We start from the raw sequence: 17,407 nt of genomic DNA, 5'->3' as shown, positions 1-17,407 counted from the left end.
TGTTACATTACAGTATACCCAGTATACAAGATACTCTAGAAGGTAAGTGTCTCATTTTTTGTTCGGGGTCTTCTGCAATTTCTATGAACACATTTTTGTTGCTTGCCCTCAGGGTCACTCCAGCTGACCCTGGGACATCAGGGACATTTGGGACATCTGGGACATCATCTGTGTATCCTCTGCTTTCCAGAATTTTTGACGGCCCTATGTTTTACCCTTATAAAGGGAGGGTCACTACCTGAAATCATGCACTGGGCCTGAGTTGTTTTGCTTCCTGGCTCTACAGACGAGAAAGTCTGCTTTCTCCTTTCATAACCTGAACCACAGCATGCAGCTCATAGCTGCTAAATTTGGATCCTGACTTCAACTCTGCCAAGACTTTTGGACTGTTTGGAACTGGTGGTTGCTGTGGGACTGTTTCCAGTGTTACTGGAAGTGTATGAAGGACCCATTTGTTGGTTGTGGTGTTAAGTTTGGTTTGTAAATTACTCTGAGGTATAGAGATTCACTAATCTTGTTTCTGTTTCTGTGGCTCAGTGGAACAGCGAAATAAAAACAGCTACTGTTGGAGACAGCTTGAAAAGAAAGAAGGGGCTATTTCTTTTCCTGTGCTTTTCTTACTGTACCACGACTAAATCCCCAAAGGCTTGATCCTTGCAACTGTGATGGAAGCATTTCTGTTGACTGGACCACAATTAATATTACACCTATAATCCTTCCTAACCCTAAACTCTAACGGTCACTTATTTTATATTTATTCTCTTCTATAAACTGTTTTATGCCTTGCCGCTCGAGGAGATGAACCTGTAAAAATCTCCTCTGTATCAAAGTTCCTATGTGCTTTGAGTGGCCACCCCTTGTCCATGTTACTCAGACTGGGGCAGAGACTTGTCTCTCTTTTGTGGCCTTTGCAATGCTGACATAATTTGCAATGCTTAGCAAATTGCTGCTGGTGTTTTCTTGAAAGGTGAGTTAAAGTTTTCACAGGAGCTGCTCACCAGTCAGAAGTAATTTCAAAACCATGTAAATCTCCAAAGGAATCATTAGGCAAATAGATGTGCACCTGTGTGTGTGGGAGTGCATGCATGCATGGAGAAGACTGTTTTCCCCTTTCACTTACCTGGTGAATATGAAAGTACGTGGATGTCATTGTTGGGCTTTTACAAAGATACTTGGTAGAGAAGGAGCCTTCTGCATGGCTAAGTGAAACTCACTCAGCTGGGTTGCCCAAAGACGTAACTATTTGTTCAGTAGCCCTGTGAAACCACTGTAGTTATCTTTGCCAGATACTCTTTTTTTGGTCCATCAGAGGAATGAAAGGTGTCCATCCTGAACAGTTAGTTTGCTGTCAGGCTACCAAACAGTCCGTAGCAAACAAGGTGTTTGACCAGAAGTGAATATAGCAGTGCATGAGAGAAAGAAAGACTTCCATGTTTTCCAGGAGAGGCAGGGGTGAGGGGGCACTTGTTTATTATGGTGGCTATAAAAAATATATATTTTTTTACTTTTTTCAGTGAAGAGTTCAAGAACAGAATGTATTTCTGAAGGCAATGCTTCCGATTCCAAAATTGATACTCTAAGAAATCATTGAGAAACCATTTACTGATACGTCAATCGAATAGTCCTGGATTTTGCAGTTGCTTTACGTGTATTAAAAACTAGGGATAAGTTTAAAGGATACATTCAAATTTAGTATTACATTATTCTGGTAGCAGTCAAGCTATTCAGTGACAGAGAATGAATGATTCAAGCAGGTGTGGACCATAACTATCCCTGTCTGAGTATTTGTAGTGAATTTTTGAAGAAGGTATTCACCTTTTATAGTCACAGGTAGGTGAGTGCCAGGTCTTGCATCAGGAGTAACCCATCCCATGTATATTCACATGTCATCCTGAGATCACACATCTTGCTGCAGTGTCACCACCTACCTGAATGTGCTTTGCAGGCAAACATATTTCCCCGTAGTTCAAGAAGACCAAAGTAGTAGTCTGTAGGGAAGGAGAGAAAGATGACAACAGTAAAACCAGCAAATGATCCACATACAGCAACACTAGAGATATGCATTTTGACTCACACATAATTCAGCCTCCAGGAATTTGACTGTATAGAAATTTTACTTGCCAATGTGAAAAAATGGCATTTACCAGCAAATGCCATGAATCTGTACAACAGGAGTTGAACTTGGGGTTGTTAGGTAAAATGCTAATAAATAGTGTAAAAGGGACTGAGGTTCCTAGAGCAGTGTGGACCTGGACACGTGGATGTGTGTGGGAAACAGGCACCACTGCTGCTTCTGGGAGGGTGGGACTGGATGTGTTTGCAAGGCATGGTCTGGCTGTGGATGCCAACACCTAACTGCTGGTCCCTACTGTAGAAAGAGAGTGGGATGACAGGGATTCAAAGGGTATCAGGTGTATCTAAAAAGCAACTCCTTTTAATCAGTTAGATCTAATCAAAGATAAGAATGTTTTTAGTAGCAGAAGCTGCAACCTGAAAGCTGAGATTGCAGCTGCGTAGACCTGCAAGTATTTCAAATGGGTTTAGTCTGGGCAGAGTTTGATCCGGGAGTGTGGAGCAGGAGGTATGTTCTAGCACCAGTTGATCATCTCTCCCTTTTTGCTCATCCCAAGACATGCCAGGCAGGCACAGCTGCACAAACTGTGGTAGAAGCAGACTGTGTGGTCTGTTGCTGGTGGCAGCCCCAGTGGGCACTGGTAGCAGAGGGAGCTGCTGGGGGCTGGCAGCCCTGGAAAGTCAGGCTGGCTGCCTCAGCTGTTGCTGAAGCAGGAGGGGTGCAAGCAGTGCCTTAGCTGCTGGGAAGAGCCACCTCCTTTCACTGCCGAACCTGCTGCTCCACACGCCCTGACCCCTCTCTCAGCAGCAGTTTTGCAGGGTTCCAGCACAGCAGAGCAGGCAGCTGGATCATTGCCACTTTGCTGCCCCTGGTTAATTTGCCGCCCTGAGTAATGAGCTATTTTGTTATGCCTGGTACTGGCCCTGAGCTGATAGCCTCTGTCTCTGGGAGGATTTCTTCCACATGCTCCCTTCCACCACCATGAGGCAATCATTTGTGTGGGACTTAGCTGGGTCCCTGCACTCAGCCTTCCCTGCAATAGAAGGGGTGCACTAGCATGAGACTAGTGGCTCTGCTTGCTGGTGGATCCAGTGCTTCATTAACTTCCTAATTCCCCTTTAAAATGGGGAAGGGTATTGTCTGACTGAAAAGTGTTATGTACTGTAGTAAGAAGGTATATACTTAAAGTACACTTAATGCTTTTGAAATTAAAAATGCTCAATTTGCCAATGTTATACAATGCTGTTGCCTAGTCTGGAAGGGTAATGAAGATTGCTTAATTAATATTAGAGACAGCCTGAAATCTCCAGCTGTGCAACTCGGGGATGTTTCAAAGCAGCAAATAACAGGTATGAATACAACTTGACTGTATGGTTGTTCTATATAGGGCATACAGTCACAGAAGATGAATTGCCCTTGTCTGATTGTGTAACATGTCCCTACCACCACCAGGGACAAGATAACTGTATTTATGTGCCTGAGTGGCCACACAAAATATGCAAGGATTGTGTCCCAGCAGAAGGCAGGCAGGTGCTTTCAGCATAGAGGGCAATGAACCCCTACACTGAGTTATTTAATAGTGTGTTAGTTTTGCCATCACCTTAAATCCATCCATGACTAGATGCCCCTTTAAATTATGTATAGCTCAGTGGAAAATTTTGGGGCTCAATGCAGAAATTAGTCTTGGCCGTAGGGTTTTTATGCTGTAGAAAGGCAGAAGGTCATATAATCTTTTCTTCCTTTTTATGTGTTGAAGTTGTTTCAAGTATAAGCCCTATCAATGACTCCTCTGGAAGGTTTTGCACGCTGAATGTAGGGATGCACCTTTCATATACATTTCATGAACCAGGTGGAGCTCTTTTAAGTCAATATTTTGTCTTCAAGCCCTCGCAGTTAACATGGCTCCTTTAATATTTCTTCTTTAAATACAATCTGAATGTACATGCAAACGCTGATTTTGCTGCATCTTACCAGCTTCTTTCTAAAATGCTTTAATTATTTTGAAAGTCTTGTGCAAACTGATAATAAATTTCTGCCTCCCACCACCATCATTCCCCCATTACATCCCTGCTCATGTATGAGGCATTGATTTTTTTCCCTCTCTTCCTTGGTTTTAAGTGGAGTGGAATGCCATCTCTAAACTATTTCACTCTGCATCATAATGAGGCGAAACCAGCTCTGTTGGGATGGGGCACAGTCCAAAATCCAGCAGCAGGCCTTACTCATCAGCTGCCGTTCTTGCTCACATGGGTGCCAGTCCCTTAAGGAGTGCCACGCGCGGGTGGGCCCCGCTGAAGGCACTGGGCTTCCACACAGGCTCAGGCCTGCATTTGCATTGGGAGATATTTCTGTCTGAGTCAGGGGAATAGTAACACCCACAGACTCAGCCCTAGGCTCTGGCAGATTTAGCTCTCAGCAGATGTAGCTATGAATTCATTTAGCCTCATCAGTGGTTTAAGCTAATGCACTGACTTAAAGCCAGTGTGAGTGAGGCACTCTCACGTGTCCTGTTGAGCCACCCCTGCTACAGGGGTACTAACTTCCAGCAGAAGGATGCACAGGCAGCTGGGCATGGTAACACCCTAACCTAAAACCCTCAGGGCCCTGTGCTGCCTGACTATATGTATATTTATGTTTTCATTGTTACTGGTTGGGATAACCCTCCTTGGAAGTGTTAACAATCCTGACCCTTTCTTTTAGGTGGTGGCAAGAGACAGTTAAGCACATGTCGCTGTCCAAAGCAAGGTACAGGCCATTTTACAAAGGAATTTGAACTATTTAGGTGCAAGGCCAAGTTATTATTTGATTAAGGCACAGCAGTGGAGAAAAACAGGAGGAGCGTGAGAACAGACTGACCAGAAAGTGAGACACAGTAGACAATATGTTTGGGGATGTTGGCTGAAAGAATATCAAATTGTTTGACCTCACATGTTTCCAGAAAACAAACATTTTGTACTTATTTTGTAAATAAGATTGAATTCTATCACAAGTCCTAATAGAACCACTCCGATTTCAAGATAGTCTTTCAGGTGAGAAAGGTAACAGGATGGTTTTACTGCCGTGATTTAGTCATGGTACCTTATTTATAGCAAGCAAAACCAAGAGAGAATTAAGCAGTTCATTACATGCTTGTGACAATAAAACCTTTATGTCTTGCACCTATGTTACAGAGAACCTGTTTTAGGAACACTACAGAGACTAAAAATAAATACATTGGATTAATTTAATATAGCGTCCAAAGCCATGTGCTTTAGACACTGTGAGACCAAGTGAATGGGGCTTGGAGAGAGAAACCAGTACATTTAAAATGGCTAAAAATTACTCAAGTGGCCTTGCTAGATCTAAACATGTTTCCAGAATTAAGTCTGGCATTGTGGGGCCTTTTATGGGTAGAGGTAAGCATACATGTGTAAACATAGACATAAAATGAGTGTGTCCTATAAATGGTTACTTACACTTAACAGAAGAGGATACATGCCTTCACACCATTCTCTCTGCATGAAACACGGGGTATTTTTAGCAGCTACTTTGTGTTAATTAACTCATATATATCAATTTATACTTAATGAATAACACTGAATAACTGCATATCTTTCAGCTGCCAGCACAATTTATCTTTTTGACTGTTTACTGATTCTTTACAATTCAAAAATAATTATTAAAAGGTGTGCTTTTTTGTATGCCACTAATAATTGTCATCTCTGCTCAATCCATGTATCTTAGAGTGGTCCAGCCCTCCAATCCCATTGCATTCCATGCTTCATTCCCTGGGTCTCATGTAGTAGACATAGCTGTGGGCTATAGCTAAAATGTTAAAGAATTCCCCCTCTGAAGCTGCTCTACATGTGTGTATATGTACACAGATATATGCATATCTAAACACACACGTGCTTTCCAGGTGTGTAGGGGGAATCAACCTAATTTTTAAAGCCTACAGAAGAGTAGAAGTGGAAATCTGCAAGCCCTCTGGTTTTCATTATAAGCTCTTGAAACTAATTAAACAAAAACCTGACCTTGTTTTTATTCCTTTCCTTAAATTAGTGCACATGCAATGGTGAAAGTACATCCTTGCTTGAAGATTTTGAGAGTCCTGAGAAGTAAAATGTCTAAAACTCATCCTTTTCCTCTGATATCACTGACATATCTCTCTATACTAACAAGAACTCCTGCTTGTAGAGGAACCCCCTTTCCTTTTTCCTGCTGGTTATGATATGTCGTAGCCCCTGATGCCATCACATTCCTTATTTCTGCTTAGAAGATACTAGTGAAATTGTTGCTAAGTAGCTGTGGTCTAAAACTCATGAGGTTTTCCAGGCTTATCCCTGGAAGGTAAGTGAATAATTAAAAAACAAATCACTGCATCTCCTAGGCTGGGGGAAGTACATGGCTATCAACTCAGGGCTAGTTGCAAATCACAGGACATAGCTTCGAAGCATAAGATACCGGTGTACTATGCAAGTACACAAGGTGGCCCTCAGCGGTCTGCCTGGCAATCTCTCCTGTTCTACAGGGTTGCATATGCGAGTTGTGATTTTTGCTTGTTCTGTTCTCTTTGGAACATGTGAAGCTTTCTAGCCACGGAAAGAATATGCAACATAAAGCTTACACTTAAAATAAAGGACTCGGGTATAGAAAGTTTAGTCTGTGATGAAATGGTTTATTCAAGAACACAGTATGAGAAATAATGTCCTGGGCATAATGCCTTGCTGAAAGCAGAGAGGTTTAGTAATGCCAGGATACTTAGAAGAAGATGTTAGCCAATGTCTTGGTTGAAGCTTTTCAAGACAGACTCAGGCCCAGTGTCCCTAGGGCAGGCAATACCTGTGCTGCTCTTGGGGAAAAATATAATGATATCCACTTTTATTTCTAGATTTGCTGGTTGCATGTGAGACACTTATTATGGAAGAAATGAGCATGGGTGGTTATTTGAATTGCAGAGAGGTAAGAACTCAAAGGGGTTTTTATTTGAAAGCTTCCATACAGAAGCAGGGAAAGAAGGCAGCTGATTTTGTTGATCAAGGAATAGTAGAGCTCTCAGTTTTTCCTCCCTCAGTGGTTATTGGGTGGAGGGTCCAAGGAGTGCCTGTTTGCTAAATCTGCTTGCAAATTTGTAGCTGCAAGGGAGCCAGAAGTCAGTAAGACATCAGAACCCTGTTAGACTGGTTTCTACTGGTTTGAAATGCCAGGCAGGTTTGGAGTGCTGCTGTGCCAGGCTATCCTTGTCAATTGCATCAAGCTAATTTCAGCTAATTTCAAACCTGACATAAGCTGATACTATTATAGCCTGTTACTCTGATTGCACATGTCTTTAGTAACTCAGGGAAAATATTTGATAGACAACTCTGGAAACTGTGCAGCAAACAGCATCAGTCATGGAAACTTCCCCTCCAGAAGGGCTCTTTTTAACCCCAGCAGAGGACCCTGGCAGGAAAGGAAGCTTGCAGGACTGCAGGCTCCCAATGCAGAGCAGTCTCTTCTGTCCTAGTACTGGGGTACTAGCTCAGGGCTTAGGCAATCACATCCAGAAGCCCCTCCCTACTTGCCTCTAGTTTGCCAGCTACGGGGCTAGACAGCATTGCACTGTAGAAAAACAGAAACACCTGCAGTGCTCTCTGGCTGCATGTGCATCCACTGTAAGTCTCCATTTTTTTGTCAAACAAGTGACATGGTCTCCTCAAACATAACTCTAGCTCACTTTACCCAAGTGCTGTGAAAGATTGGCAAACCTTTCCTTTCAGACCTTTCCTTCTAACAGCAGTGGTTACCCTCCTCTTCATCCCCAGTTTTTAAGCACAGGAAGAGGAAGGCTGGGATGAGGGTAGTGAATCTCATGGCTGTGGCACTGAATCGGGTCCTGTGAGAGCAGATGTCATTTCTCAGCTCTGCTGCAGTTCCCTGGGCAATCTTGAGCACGTTAGGGATTTTTCTGAGTCTTAGTTCCCCATCTCTAGACTGGGAGTGGTATACTGTAGTTTATGAATACTCCTGTATTTCTTCCACAGTCTTTTTTCTTCTAAGTTACTTGAGCAGGAACTCGGTGTAAGTACAAGAGCATGACATGAGATAGCCTGACGGATTCAAGAGAGATCTGGACAATACTGTAATTAAAGAAAAAATGAACCAATTTGGGCATTCTCCCTTTTTTGGTTATTTTTCATTTGATATTTCCTACATTTCTGTCCCCAAGTGAAAAGCAGGCATTTTGTCTAGCTTTCTAGTTCCTCAGTGTCCTTGTTGCTCTTCCGAAGTTTTATTTGAGCTGGCTGCAATTTCTCCTAAGAAGAGGTCCTTGTTTCAGGAATTACTCCCTTTTGGAATAGCAAAGTCCATGTTTTGCGGATTGAGTAACCTGCTAGACCTGTTTTTTCATAGACAATCTGTTTCAAAGATTATTTTGGCTAGGAAAGAGAAGGCGGGGAGGAGATGAGGTTTCTAGATTGTTTCAGGTTTTACTGAGTCTTGTCAGTTTTTCTTATTTTAGATCTAATGGGGCTGCTTCCATGGGATGCTGCTTGGAAACATGAAATATTGCCTCCTGGCACTGTTGTGGGAAAAATGATAATTGCCTATAGAAATCATAGAACAAGCTACTTCCAAAAGGAGAATTTGAGTGAAAACCCCAGGCATTGGCAATATACTCAGGGACAGATAATGGTAATTATGTAGTTAAAGTATTTTACATTGTCTTGCAAATGTCCTCTCTGAATTATAGCAGTATGGGACAATGGGTTCTTTATCTCTGGGCTCTTCTTTTCTGGCAATTACTCTGGTGTTTCACACATACTCCTGTATTTACAGTTGGTCTTAAAGTGGATTGGATTTATCAGTCCCAATTCCAGTCTGGAGAAAACCAGATCTGAATAAAACTTATGTCCATCTCTTATAATGAATGTCAGCCAATTAGTCCTTTTTGCAGGTTCAGCAAAAAGGTTTTAAATTTTTTTCATTATTTTAGTGCAATTTCCTACTCTCTACTAGGTCTGCAAGTGGCAGCTTCACTATAACGGTTGAATCCGTCAATAGTTCAATATCTCAAAAGCTAGTTTGTTCTTATGAAATCTGAGTCCCTGTTTACTTTGTGCATTTTAAAATATACGTAATTGCTGGGACAGAGTTCACAGCTACCCTGGATACACAGCAATTGGTCTCCGGAGAGTGAAAGGAAAGATCGTTTAAGGGGAAGGATCAGCCTGGTGTTAGGAGGAAAACAGGCTGTTTTTCATATTTCGTGTCTTTATTTTATTTATATATATTTTTTAAAGCAAGATCACACCTAAACGTTTGCCAGGAAAAATCACAACTTGTCCTGCCCCTGGAAAAAGGCACACAGTTTGGTTACTTGGTTGGTTTGGGGGATGTTTGCTGTTTAGTTTGTCACATTAATGCCCGTTCTGTGCAGGCTGGGTCTCCTCTCTGACTAGGCTTCCTCCCTGTGGTGGTTTTCATGCCTGTCAAGCTGTGCCAATGGTGTCTCTCCTTTCTGTCAGCCAGTATTTCAACAGTGTCAAGGCTGTGCTCTTTCTGGGTTGCACAGGACTCCTTCAGTGTGACTTTGCTTGTAGAGCAAAGTCGGTTCTTTCTCGGGCACTGGATTTGTGCCTTTGTTTGTGGCCTGAGGTTTCTTCCTCAGACCATTCCTCTTCCAGCATCCCCCCAGAGTAGGATTTTACTCACCTGACAATCTGGGGCTGAACCAGTCTCTCATTTGCCATCGGGATGAGGTATGTCCAACAAGTCTGGACTAAACTCCCCAGGTTGTTAGAGATTTGCAATTCAGTTGTGAATCCTGAGGCAGGTGTGTCCTACAGAAGATCCCTGAGCTTCGGTCCTCGTACCTTCTGTCAGTTCTGCTTGAGAGTGAAGTTTCCCTCAGACTTTGTTTGCTCAGTTTCCAGAGTCACAGCAAATATAATTTAAAGGATCAGCTTTCCCTTTACCCAGATAAGTTAGTACAAACATGCCCTGAACGTCCTTTGCACTGCTTGTGCCATAGGCTTAATGACAGGGCATTGTTAAACCTTCCATATAAATCTTTAACAACTGGGTGAAACTTTGGTCCAAATCTGCAAACTCAAATAAGTGGAAACAGTAAATGGTATTTGCTTACATTTTTAAGGCCCACTGGCTGAGAAACTGCTCTTGCTTTACATTATTTACAGCCATTTGAGATGAAAAGACCTAAATGTTTATGAGTATTTTTAGGCTGCCTTTTTTTAATTTCATGTGTGTTCACATACCTGGGCACTTGGGTGGAGATAGCAGAGCCAGCCTGGTTTTATTTTAAGGCTTTTTGTATCTGTTCATCCAAATGCCTGTTATAATTTTCACCCTTTAAGTACTTCGATTTCTTATTCAGGTTGTGCTTACATATGCTGTTCTCTCCACTGGGCTTGCTTGCTATTATTTGAATGTCCCTTTTCTGCAGGCACCTTAGGGCCCAATGCTTCAAAGGAAGACAAATAAGCCTGTAATTCCTGTAGATACCTATGTGCTGCTATACTTAGGAGAGAAGTTTTCCCTCATCCTTGGATAACTCACATGGTATTTTTAAGCCTGTAGTTTGAATGACTCTTACAAAAAGCATCATATCGCCTGCTGAAGTTGATGCTAGTCTTTCCCTTGATTTTTTTCTTTTTTAAGCTCACTGAACTTGCCAAGTGCCTTGTTCATCTCAAAATATTTTAATTGGCCACAACATTACCCTATTCCTTTAAAAATGCAGCTGTATGCCCAGCCTACTCTGTGGAAGGCCAAATGTTCATTGAGTAAAGCTTTGGTTAATAAGAGGTCAGTCATCATAGCTTCATGGTCACCAGTGTCAGTGTCCCTTTACATCAGCAGAGGGCCTGGCCTGGGCACAGAGGGCTGTCAGCAATTAATCCTGTAATGATTAATCAAGGTCACCATCAGGCCTATGCACTCCTGGTCTGTGAGCTAGCAGGACACGGAAATGAGGGATGCACTGGAATTTGGGCTCCTGTCTGTTGCAAGAGTCACTCCAGGGTGAATCTAGATAGTCTTGTGCTTCAGACTTGCTTATCTGAGTGTCCCAGTGCTGGCAGAGTACGTGAAGCAAGGGACTCCGGTTTTATTGCATTTTCCAGTCATTAAAGTGCTCCAGTGACTCCTTCCCAGTGTTGCTATTTTGAGGGCTAAAAAAATCCTGCTTCTACAATCCCCTTTTTGCATGTAAATCTCACCACCTCTCTTCCTTTGCTTCCCATAGACTGTGCCATTCATTTTGTTACAAAAATAAATTATTTTTTTTTCTGTTCCAAAAGGGCAAAGTAAATGGAAAAATGGTGTCGTGTATCATAGGTAGGCTGTTCATTGGATGTTGTTTCTCACAGAGTAAAGAAGCTTCCCTGTGACAAACACACAACTCACCATGGAGTGTCAGAAGGCTTACAGGTCCGCTATGGGGTGATGTTGTTGCCCTTTGGGTTGCGGGAATATTTTTTTGGATTTTGCCCAATTCTTTCCATGAGGAGAGGAAATAAGTTGTAAAAGGCTATTATTTACTGGGAAAGAAACACAGACAGCACGATTCTTTTGCTTACTCCTCCTGATGGAAATCAAAAGTAACTTAACTGGAGACAATGGAGTGTGAAATGGTACAAACCCAAAGACTACCTGCTCCTCATACCTGTTGCTCTTACAGCAGATAAGGATAGTGAGGTGCTGGTTTCAAATGTGCACAAAGGCTCATTTCCTTAACTAGAATTGGAATTAAAAGAAAACGGTGGATATTTCCTTGTCCAGTGAACCATGTTTCCCAAAGAGCTCTGCCATTAGCATTTGCATGTTAAATTCATTATTATTATTACTTTGGCTTCCCCCCCCACCCTGCCAACAGAGCAGAGCTTTCAGTCAGACCCCAGGTCTATAGTTTTTACATTCTGCGCAAATGATACCATATTCCCTAAAGTCTGGAGAGAAGCCCATAGTGTTTTAACTGAAAATTTGCAAAATCATGTAATTGCTCTCTCACGTGGCCTGACTCCATAGAAGCCCTCGATTTTAAATATTGCTGCCTGACGACAGCTGCTACACTGTACAGCATAGCAAAAATACTGAATTACCTGAGCTGGGCGTGCCTTTCTAATAGGGCAAGGAATCAATGGATTCAGGTTTGAACATTTTGCAAGGGAAATATACATTGATAATTTTTAATGGACTAGGTATCACTCATTAAATGCAACCTCTCTTATTTTCCTACTGATTTCTTTTCACATGCTCATGAGTATTAGCTTGTGAATTCTTTTTCTTAGCCTTCATTTGCAGCTATTGCTATATCTTTCCTAAGAGGTGGCACCCGAAATTGAACATGGTCCTCCAAATGCAAATGCTCCTTTGTTCAGTATTCTGTCATTATATTATCTTCTGCATTATTTTTATATCCTCTTATTAATGCACCCACACAGCCCATTTGCATTTTTTAACCTTTTTAAAAACGTTTTCATTACAACAATCAGATATAAAGGCAATGAAGTAAGCATGGAACAATAGAAGTGAAGAGCTTGGTTCTCAGACCTATACCCATTTTAAACTTCACTGGTGACACTGATTTTGATTTACACTGAAAGGAAAGAGAGAATCAAACCTAGCATGTCTACACTGAGACATCCATTTTTGATTGTTAGCAAGGAATGATTTTGTAAAATAGTTGCAGTACACAACATGTTGTTTGGAAAAAGCACTTTTATCAGGAAGGAGGCTTTTTTGCAGATAGAGGACTGCAGTATGGGCTAGTGTCTGAAGAGCAGTTGCTGGAGGCCTGGATGCTAGCAGTGCTTGGCAGTGGCTGTGCAGGGGAAGTACCGCAGGGTACCCGTGTGTTGACTGTGTGGTTGTCCTGAACAGGCACTGGGGTTCACCCGGGTGAACCTCACAACAGGACTAAGCAGTGCATTCTTCATTTTGGGAGTAGTTTTAGCTATTCTAGGCTGTTACCCTCTGCACAGCCATGTCTGATACCTGCACTGGGGAGTGGGCTGAAGGCAGGGCATCGCAGCTGGCTGCAGAGGAAGATGGGGGCCTTGCATGGGGAGGAAGAGATGATAAGGGGAGATGGGAGATGGGAGATGGCCAGAGGCATGGCCCACTCCGCCATGTGCATGCTGCCAGCGTAGAACAGGGAACCATTGCCACCATAGCAAGCCACATTTGGAACTTCCCACTCTGAGAAGAAATGCCCAACCAGTTTTAAGCTGCAGCTGGGCAAGGTGATTTCTATTAAACAAACAAGCTTTTATGGGTTGTTTGGCTGCAGAAGCAAAGTGTGTGACTCAGAATACCACCTGAGTAACAGTGCTTTTAGCCAGGAAGCAGAAGAAAGGTGAAGAAATCCACAAAGCAATCGTTCATGCCTGGCTTTCTGGCAGACTGCGCTGTAGCAGCCTCTTCGGTGCCTCTCTTCCTTCCTTAATTGCTTCTGTTTTACTTGACTCTGGATTTTCTCCAGGAGTTACTGTTAAAAGTTATTATCTCTTGGATGTCTATGCCATTTTCTCTGGAGGGACTCTTCCTTCACATTGGCTATTGTTTGATTCCAGGTAAAGCAGTGAGATACAAATGCCCTTAGGCTTCTCTTGTGTGTCTCAGTTAAGGGAATACTTTACTTGCCCAGTTAGGCAAGGTCCATAAACATGGGGTGTGGATTTATGATACAGCTAATTTGATCTAATGGCTAGCTGCCAGTCAGAGAGGTGAGTCTGCTCCTCCTGTCAACAGCTTCACGCTCCTACTCCCTCTTCTACTGCAGATCCTGCTGTTTGACTCTTGCTGACGCAGTCCAGGACAATGACCTAGCAGAAAACTGTTCTTTTTTTTTCTTTTTCTGGATTAGTTTTCTGCCAGACTGACATCCTCTGATGGCTTGCCAAGGTAAGATGAGCACCAGTGCTGGCACAAGAAGGAATACAGGGCTGCTCAAGAGAGAGGAAAGATAGTAATACAGATACATTACATTAATTTGGTAGGTTGGTTGAGTGGTTGTAAATCCACACCTTTGCAACTCCCTGTTTGGCTTGCACAGATCAATCAGAACTGCCATCAAATAAGGAGACTTCTCTTCCTCCTTTTTCATTACTAGCAAGATGTATTTGCAGGACAGTTATTTTCATTTTCTCAGCTCACTTCAAAGACCAGAAGCATTAATGGCAGCAATGAAAACACAGTAGAGAAGAGGGGAAAGCAAGAGAAACAGGAAGGAATGGGATAGGAAAGGTCATCTGACAGCAGCAGCAGCACATCAGATCAGTAGCACAAGATAGTCATGAAATCATTTGCTTGGGTACTCCCAGCAGCTGCAGGTGCTGCCTCTAAGCCAGCCAGGGCACAGCTGGGAGAAGGGGTGATGCTGTCATCTTCTTCCTCAGCTGGGACTCTAGGCTCATACTCTCCCCTCTGTTCCTTTGCCTGACTCTCCCCATCTGCTCATTGACTGCAGCTGCTGGGATAGTTTAGCCCTGGTAACACCTCCACAGAGGCTGCTGGGAGCTGCATCTGTATGCACCAGCACGTTATTCCTGTACCACTGCCTGGGGACTCTTGTGTTAACCCATTTCTTCATCCAGGAACAGCATGCTGGTGGATTGGAGGTACATGGAGCTGGCAGATGAATATGTCAGATTATCACAGCACCGTCACCTGCTGGTTATAACCATTTTCTGGATTCTTTTAGCAAACTTTCCCAGAGCTCAGGAGCACTCTGAGAGGAAGCACTGGGAGTCCGCATGCTGGGACCAGAGGAACTTTCCCCTCAGTGCAAGGGGACAAGAGGGCCAAGAAATAAGACACATGCTGAACTGTATAACCATTAGAAACAACAGCTGTTCCACAGTGCTGTCAATCCATGCAGGTAGAAATATGCTGTTTAATTACTATGATAATAATAGTCTTTCCCTAGTGCTCGTCCAGCTCATGTGGAACCTCCCCTTATATGCAAAACAGGTTTGCTATTTAAATGTCAGCTTGTGTATACATGTCAGCTGCTAGCTTCTCTTGGGGATCTGAGACAGCTGACACTGTTGCCAATATAAATTTTGCAGGTTGGAGACTAACTGGTAAGACTGTGGTGAGCCTCCCTTTTGTCTAACCCAATAGGAGTGCTTTCTGGGTTTTGTTTTTTTCCCTTTGACGTGACTTCCAGGAGACACAGAGTGAAAGAGGTATTTATTTTTCTTTTTTTTTTCTTTCTTTTTAAAAAAAAAACAAAAAACAACTTTTTTGTAACAGTGGACATTGCTAGGAACTAAAAAGGTAAATACAATGTTTTGTAGGTTCAAGTAGGAGTGCAACTTGTGTATTCCTCCACCAAACATATGCTAAGAAAAATGCTGCTACTTCATGTAATTCTTCTCTAGTGCTAAGAAAACCTGCACTTTAAGGCATGGGAGCTACTGCTAGGCTGAGCCACATCATTTTAAAAGCAGAACTTGATCGATTGTTTAGGAAAGCATATACTGACCTGGGAGGCTGAAAATCCCCTTGTAAGTGTGGTATGAAGTTTTTACCACAGAAAAACTTTCTGTTTCTAGTGTAGTTAAAAAGTTTAATCCAACTGGCTGCTGGATTAAAGTGATTCCAGTTTTGTGCCTTTTCAGTTTTGAATTCTGAATGTTTTAGTTTAAATTTATTGTTTGACAGGTCTTGCTGATAACTCTCCTTTCTGACTTTACATTTAGAGTGATTTACTGGACTAAATAAATGTGTGCTGTCTGGCTTGTTAAGAAATCCCATAGCCTACATTTAGTGTAGGATCTGGTCTAGGGGCATAAGAAGGCTGGAGATGGAGTGCTCTGATGCTGGGCTTTGGCAGAAATGGGCACAGTCATGCTGTTTCACTAGGAGGAAAGGCTTGCACACAGGAATATGCTGTGTAGCAAGTATTTTGGAAGCAAACTGGGTCTCCTGTTTCTTAGCCCTGTACAGCTGGAATGTGGTTACTCCTGCCCAACCCCCCCCCCCCGCCCTGCAATATCCCAATGGAAATGTCTTCTTTTCTTTAAGTGAAACAAGAAATGTATCTCAGCATAGCGCTTAGTTGACTTTTATAAGTTTGGAAAACACTGTAAGTCCAGATCTGACATTGAGGAGGGAGCAACCAGACCTGGGTTCTTGTGCTTGCCTTGAAAAGCAGAATTTTAGTTGGGTTTTGCATGTGACTTTCTTGGGTTTTTTTGTTTGTGTTTTCCCCCAAAAACCTCCCTAAATGAGTTTGTTTGGGATCTACCTGAATTCATTCAAGAACAAGCTGCCTCCTACACAGATTGCAGAGCATTCTGATAGGCACCAAGAGATAGAATTCAGCATATTACCTCATTTCTGCTGGTTTGTTTTTAAAGACATACTGCCATTTCACCTTGGATCTGAACATGTTCAGGACAGGTTTTTACAGAAGCTGAGCCCAGTGGAAATGTTATCCTTTTTAGTCACTTTTCTTGGAGACGGTTAAAGCGAATAAACATGCAAGGGCTCATCCTGCTCTATCGACAAGTCCACGTGAGCTGCCTTGAAGGACAGAAGTGGAAGGAACAAGTACCCTCTCCTGGTGTCTACCAGCACCTCTCCCTTACTGCAACTTGGGCTTCTTCCAGGTATCAGATCCATCATAGATTCATTTATTCCCAACTGTTATTTCTCTGCTTTGGAAATCATTACAGCTGTATAACTTGCAAACTATGAGTAATGGTTTCCTCCAGTTTAACTCCCTCCCTCTCTTAACGTGTTTTCACTGTGCCCGTCTTTCTCCCTGTCTGCCCAGTTCTGTCTGGAGGTGAGGTACTGGAACTCAATGCAGCATCTTCCCTGGTGCCTTGGAGAGGAACTGCAGGTAAACGTCAGTGTCCCTCAACAGGACACTTCTCAAGGATAAGCCTGGGAAATAAATTCAAAACTCCAGTAAATACCAAAATGCAGAAGGGAATACTGGCTTAAAGGCTACATGATAAATTTCCCTTCTCCTTAATAGCATCTCTGTCATCTGGAAAGAGGTTACCAGCCACCTTTTTTAGTCCTAGGTCCTATCAACTCCACTTCCCCTTTCTCACCCCTTTACCTCACAAAACTACAGCTAACTTTTCTCTCCAAGGTGACTGAATTGATACAGGTCTGAGCAATTGTTTTCAGTTTGTGTAGAGCTCTCCAGTCTCCTGCTTGTATTTCAGGCCTTTGTGTTCCCAGAAGTTTGTCTTTTTTTCCAGTTATAACTCTTGGCCTTTCAAAAGATATTGCCATGGTCTACAAACTATGTCTTGCCAGTGTCCTTAGATCATGCTGGCTGCAACACTGCCACCTTCTTCATTGTAGGCCAGCCAGTGCTATTTCAGT

At 42.7% G+C, this 17,407-nt stretch overlaps 2 protein-coding genes across 8 annotated transcripts in view; one reads left to right on the top strand and one right to left on the bottom strand.

The window, feature by feature from the left end:
* The window catches only part of NGEF (neuronal guanine nucleotide exchange factor), a 53,304-nt gene extending 43,266 nt beyond the window's left edge, over window positions 1-10,038 (bottom strand). The window contains exons 1-2 of the mRNA XM_030028426.2: window positions 9,749-10,038; window positions 1,929-1,988 (exon numbers count right to left, since the gene is read on the bottom strand). Coding sequence (XP_029884286.1) covers window positions 1,929-1,988; window positions 9,749-9,779 — 91 coding nt within the window. The 5' untranslated portion in view covers window positions 9,780-10,038. The remainder of the gene's footprint in view (window positions 1-1,928; window positions 1,989-9,748) is intronic.
* The window catches only part of NEU2 (neuraminidase 2), a 31,282-nt gene that overhangs the window by 7,739 nt on the left and 6,136 nt on the right, over window positions 1-17,407 (top strand). Inside the window, exons 1-2 of one of the 7 annotated variants that reach the window (XM_041126836.1) lie at window positions 14,697-15,246; window positions 16,510-16,674. The exons of 2 other annotated variants lie outside the window; for them this stretch is intronic. In XM_041126836.1, coding sequence (XP_040982770.1) covers window positions 16,544-16,674 — 131 coding nt within the window. In that variant the 5' untranslated portion in view covers window positions 14,697-15,246; window positions 16,510-16,543. Of the gene's footprint in view, window positions 1-7,006; window positions 7,016-14,696; window positions 15,247-16,509; window positions 16,675-16,786; window positions 16,911-17,407 lie in introns of those variants that run through there. 4 more of the 7 variants (XM_041126838.1, XM_030028439.2, XM_030028436.2 and 1 more) reach the window with 4 other exon arrangements.

Source organism: Aquila chrysaetos, chromosome 10 (genome assembly GCF_900496995.4).
Source record: "Aquila chrysaetos chrysaetos chromosome 10, bAquChr1.4, whole genome shotgun sequence".
NCBI classification, from domain to species: Eukaryota; Metazoa; Chordata; class Aves; order Accipitriformes; family Accipitridae; genus Aquila; species Aquila chrysaetos.
The sequence above is the reverse complement of the archived record's forward strand: the minus strand, read 5'-3'. Positions and strand labels throughout refer to the sequence as shown.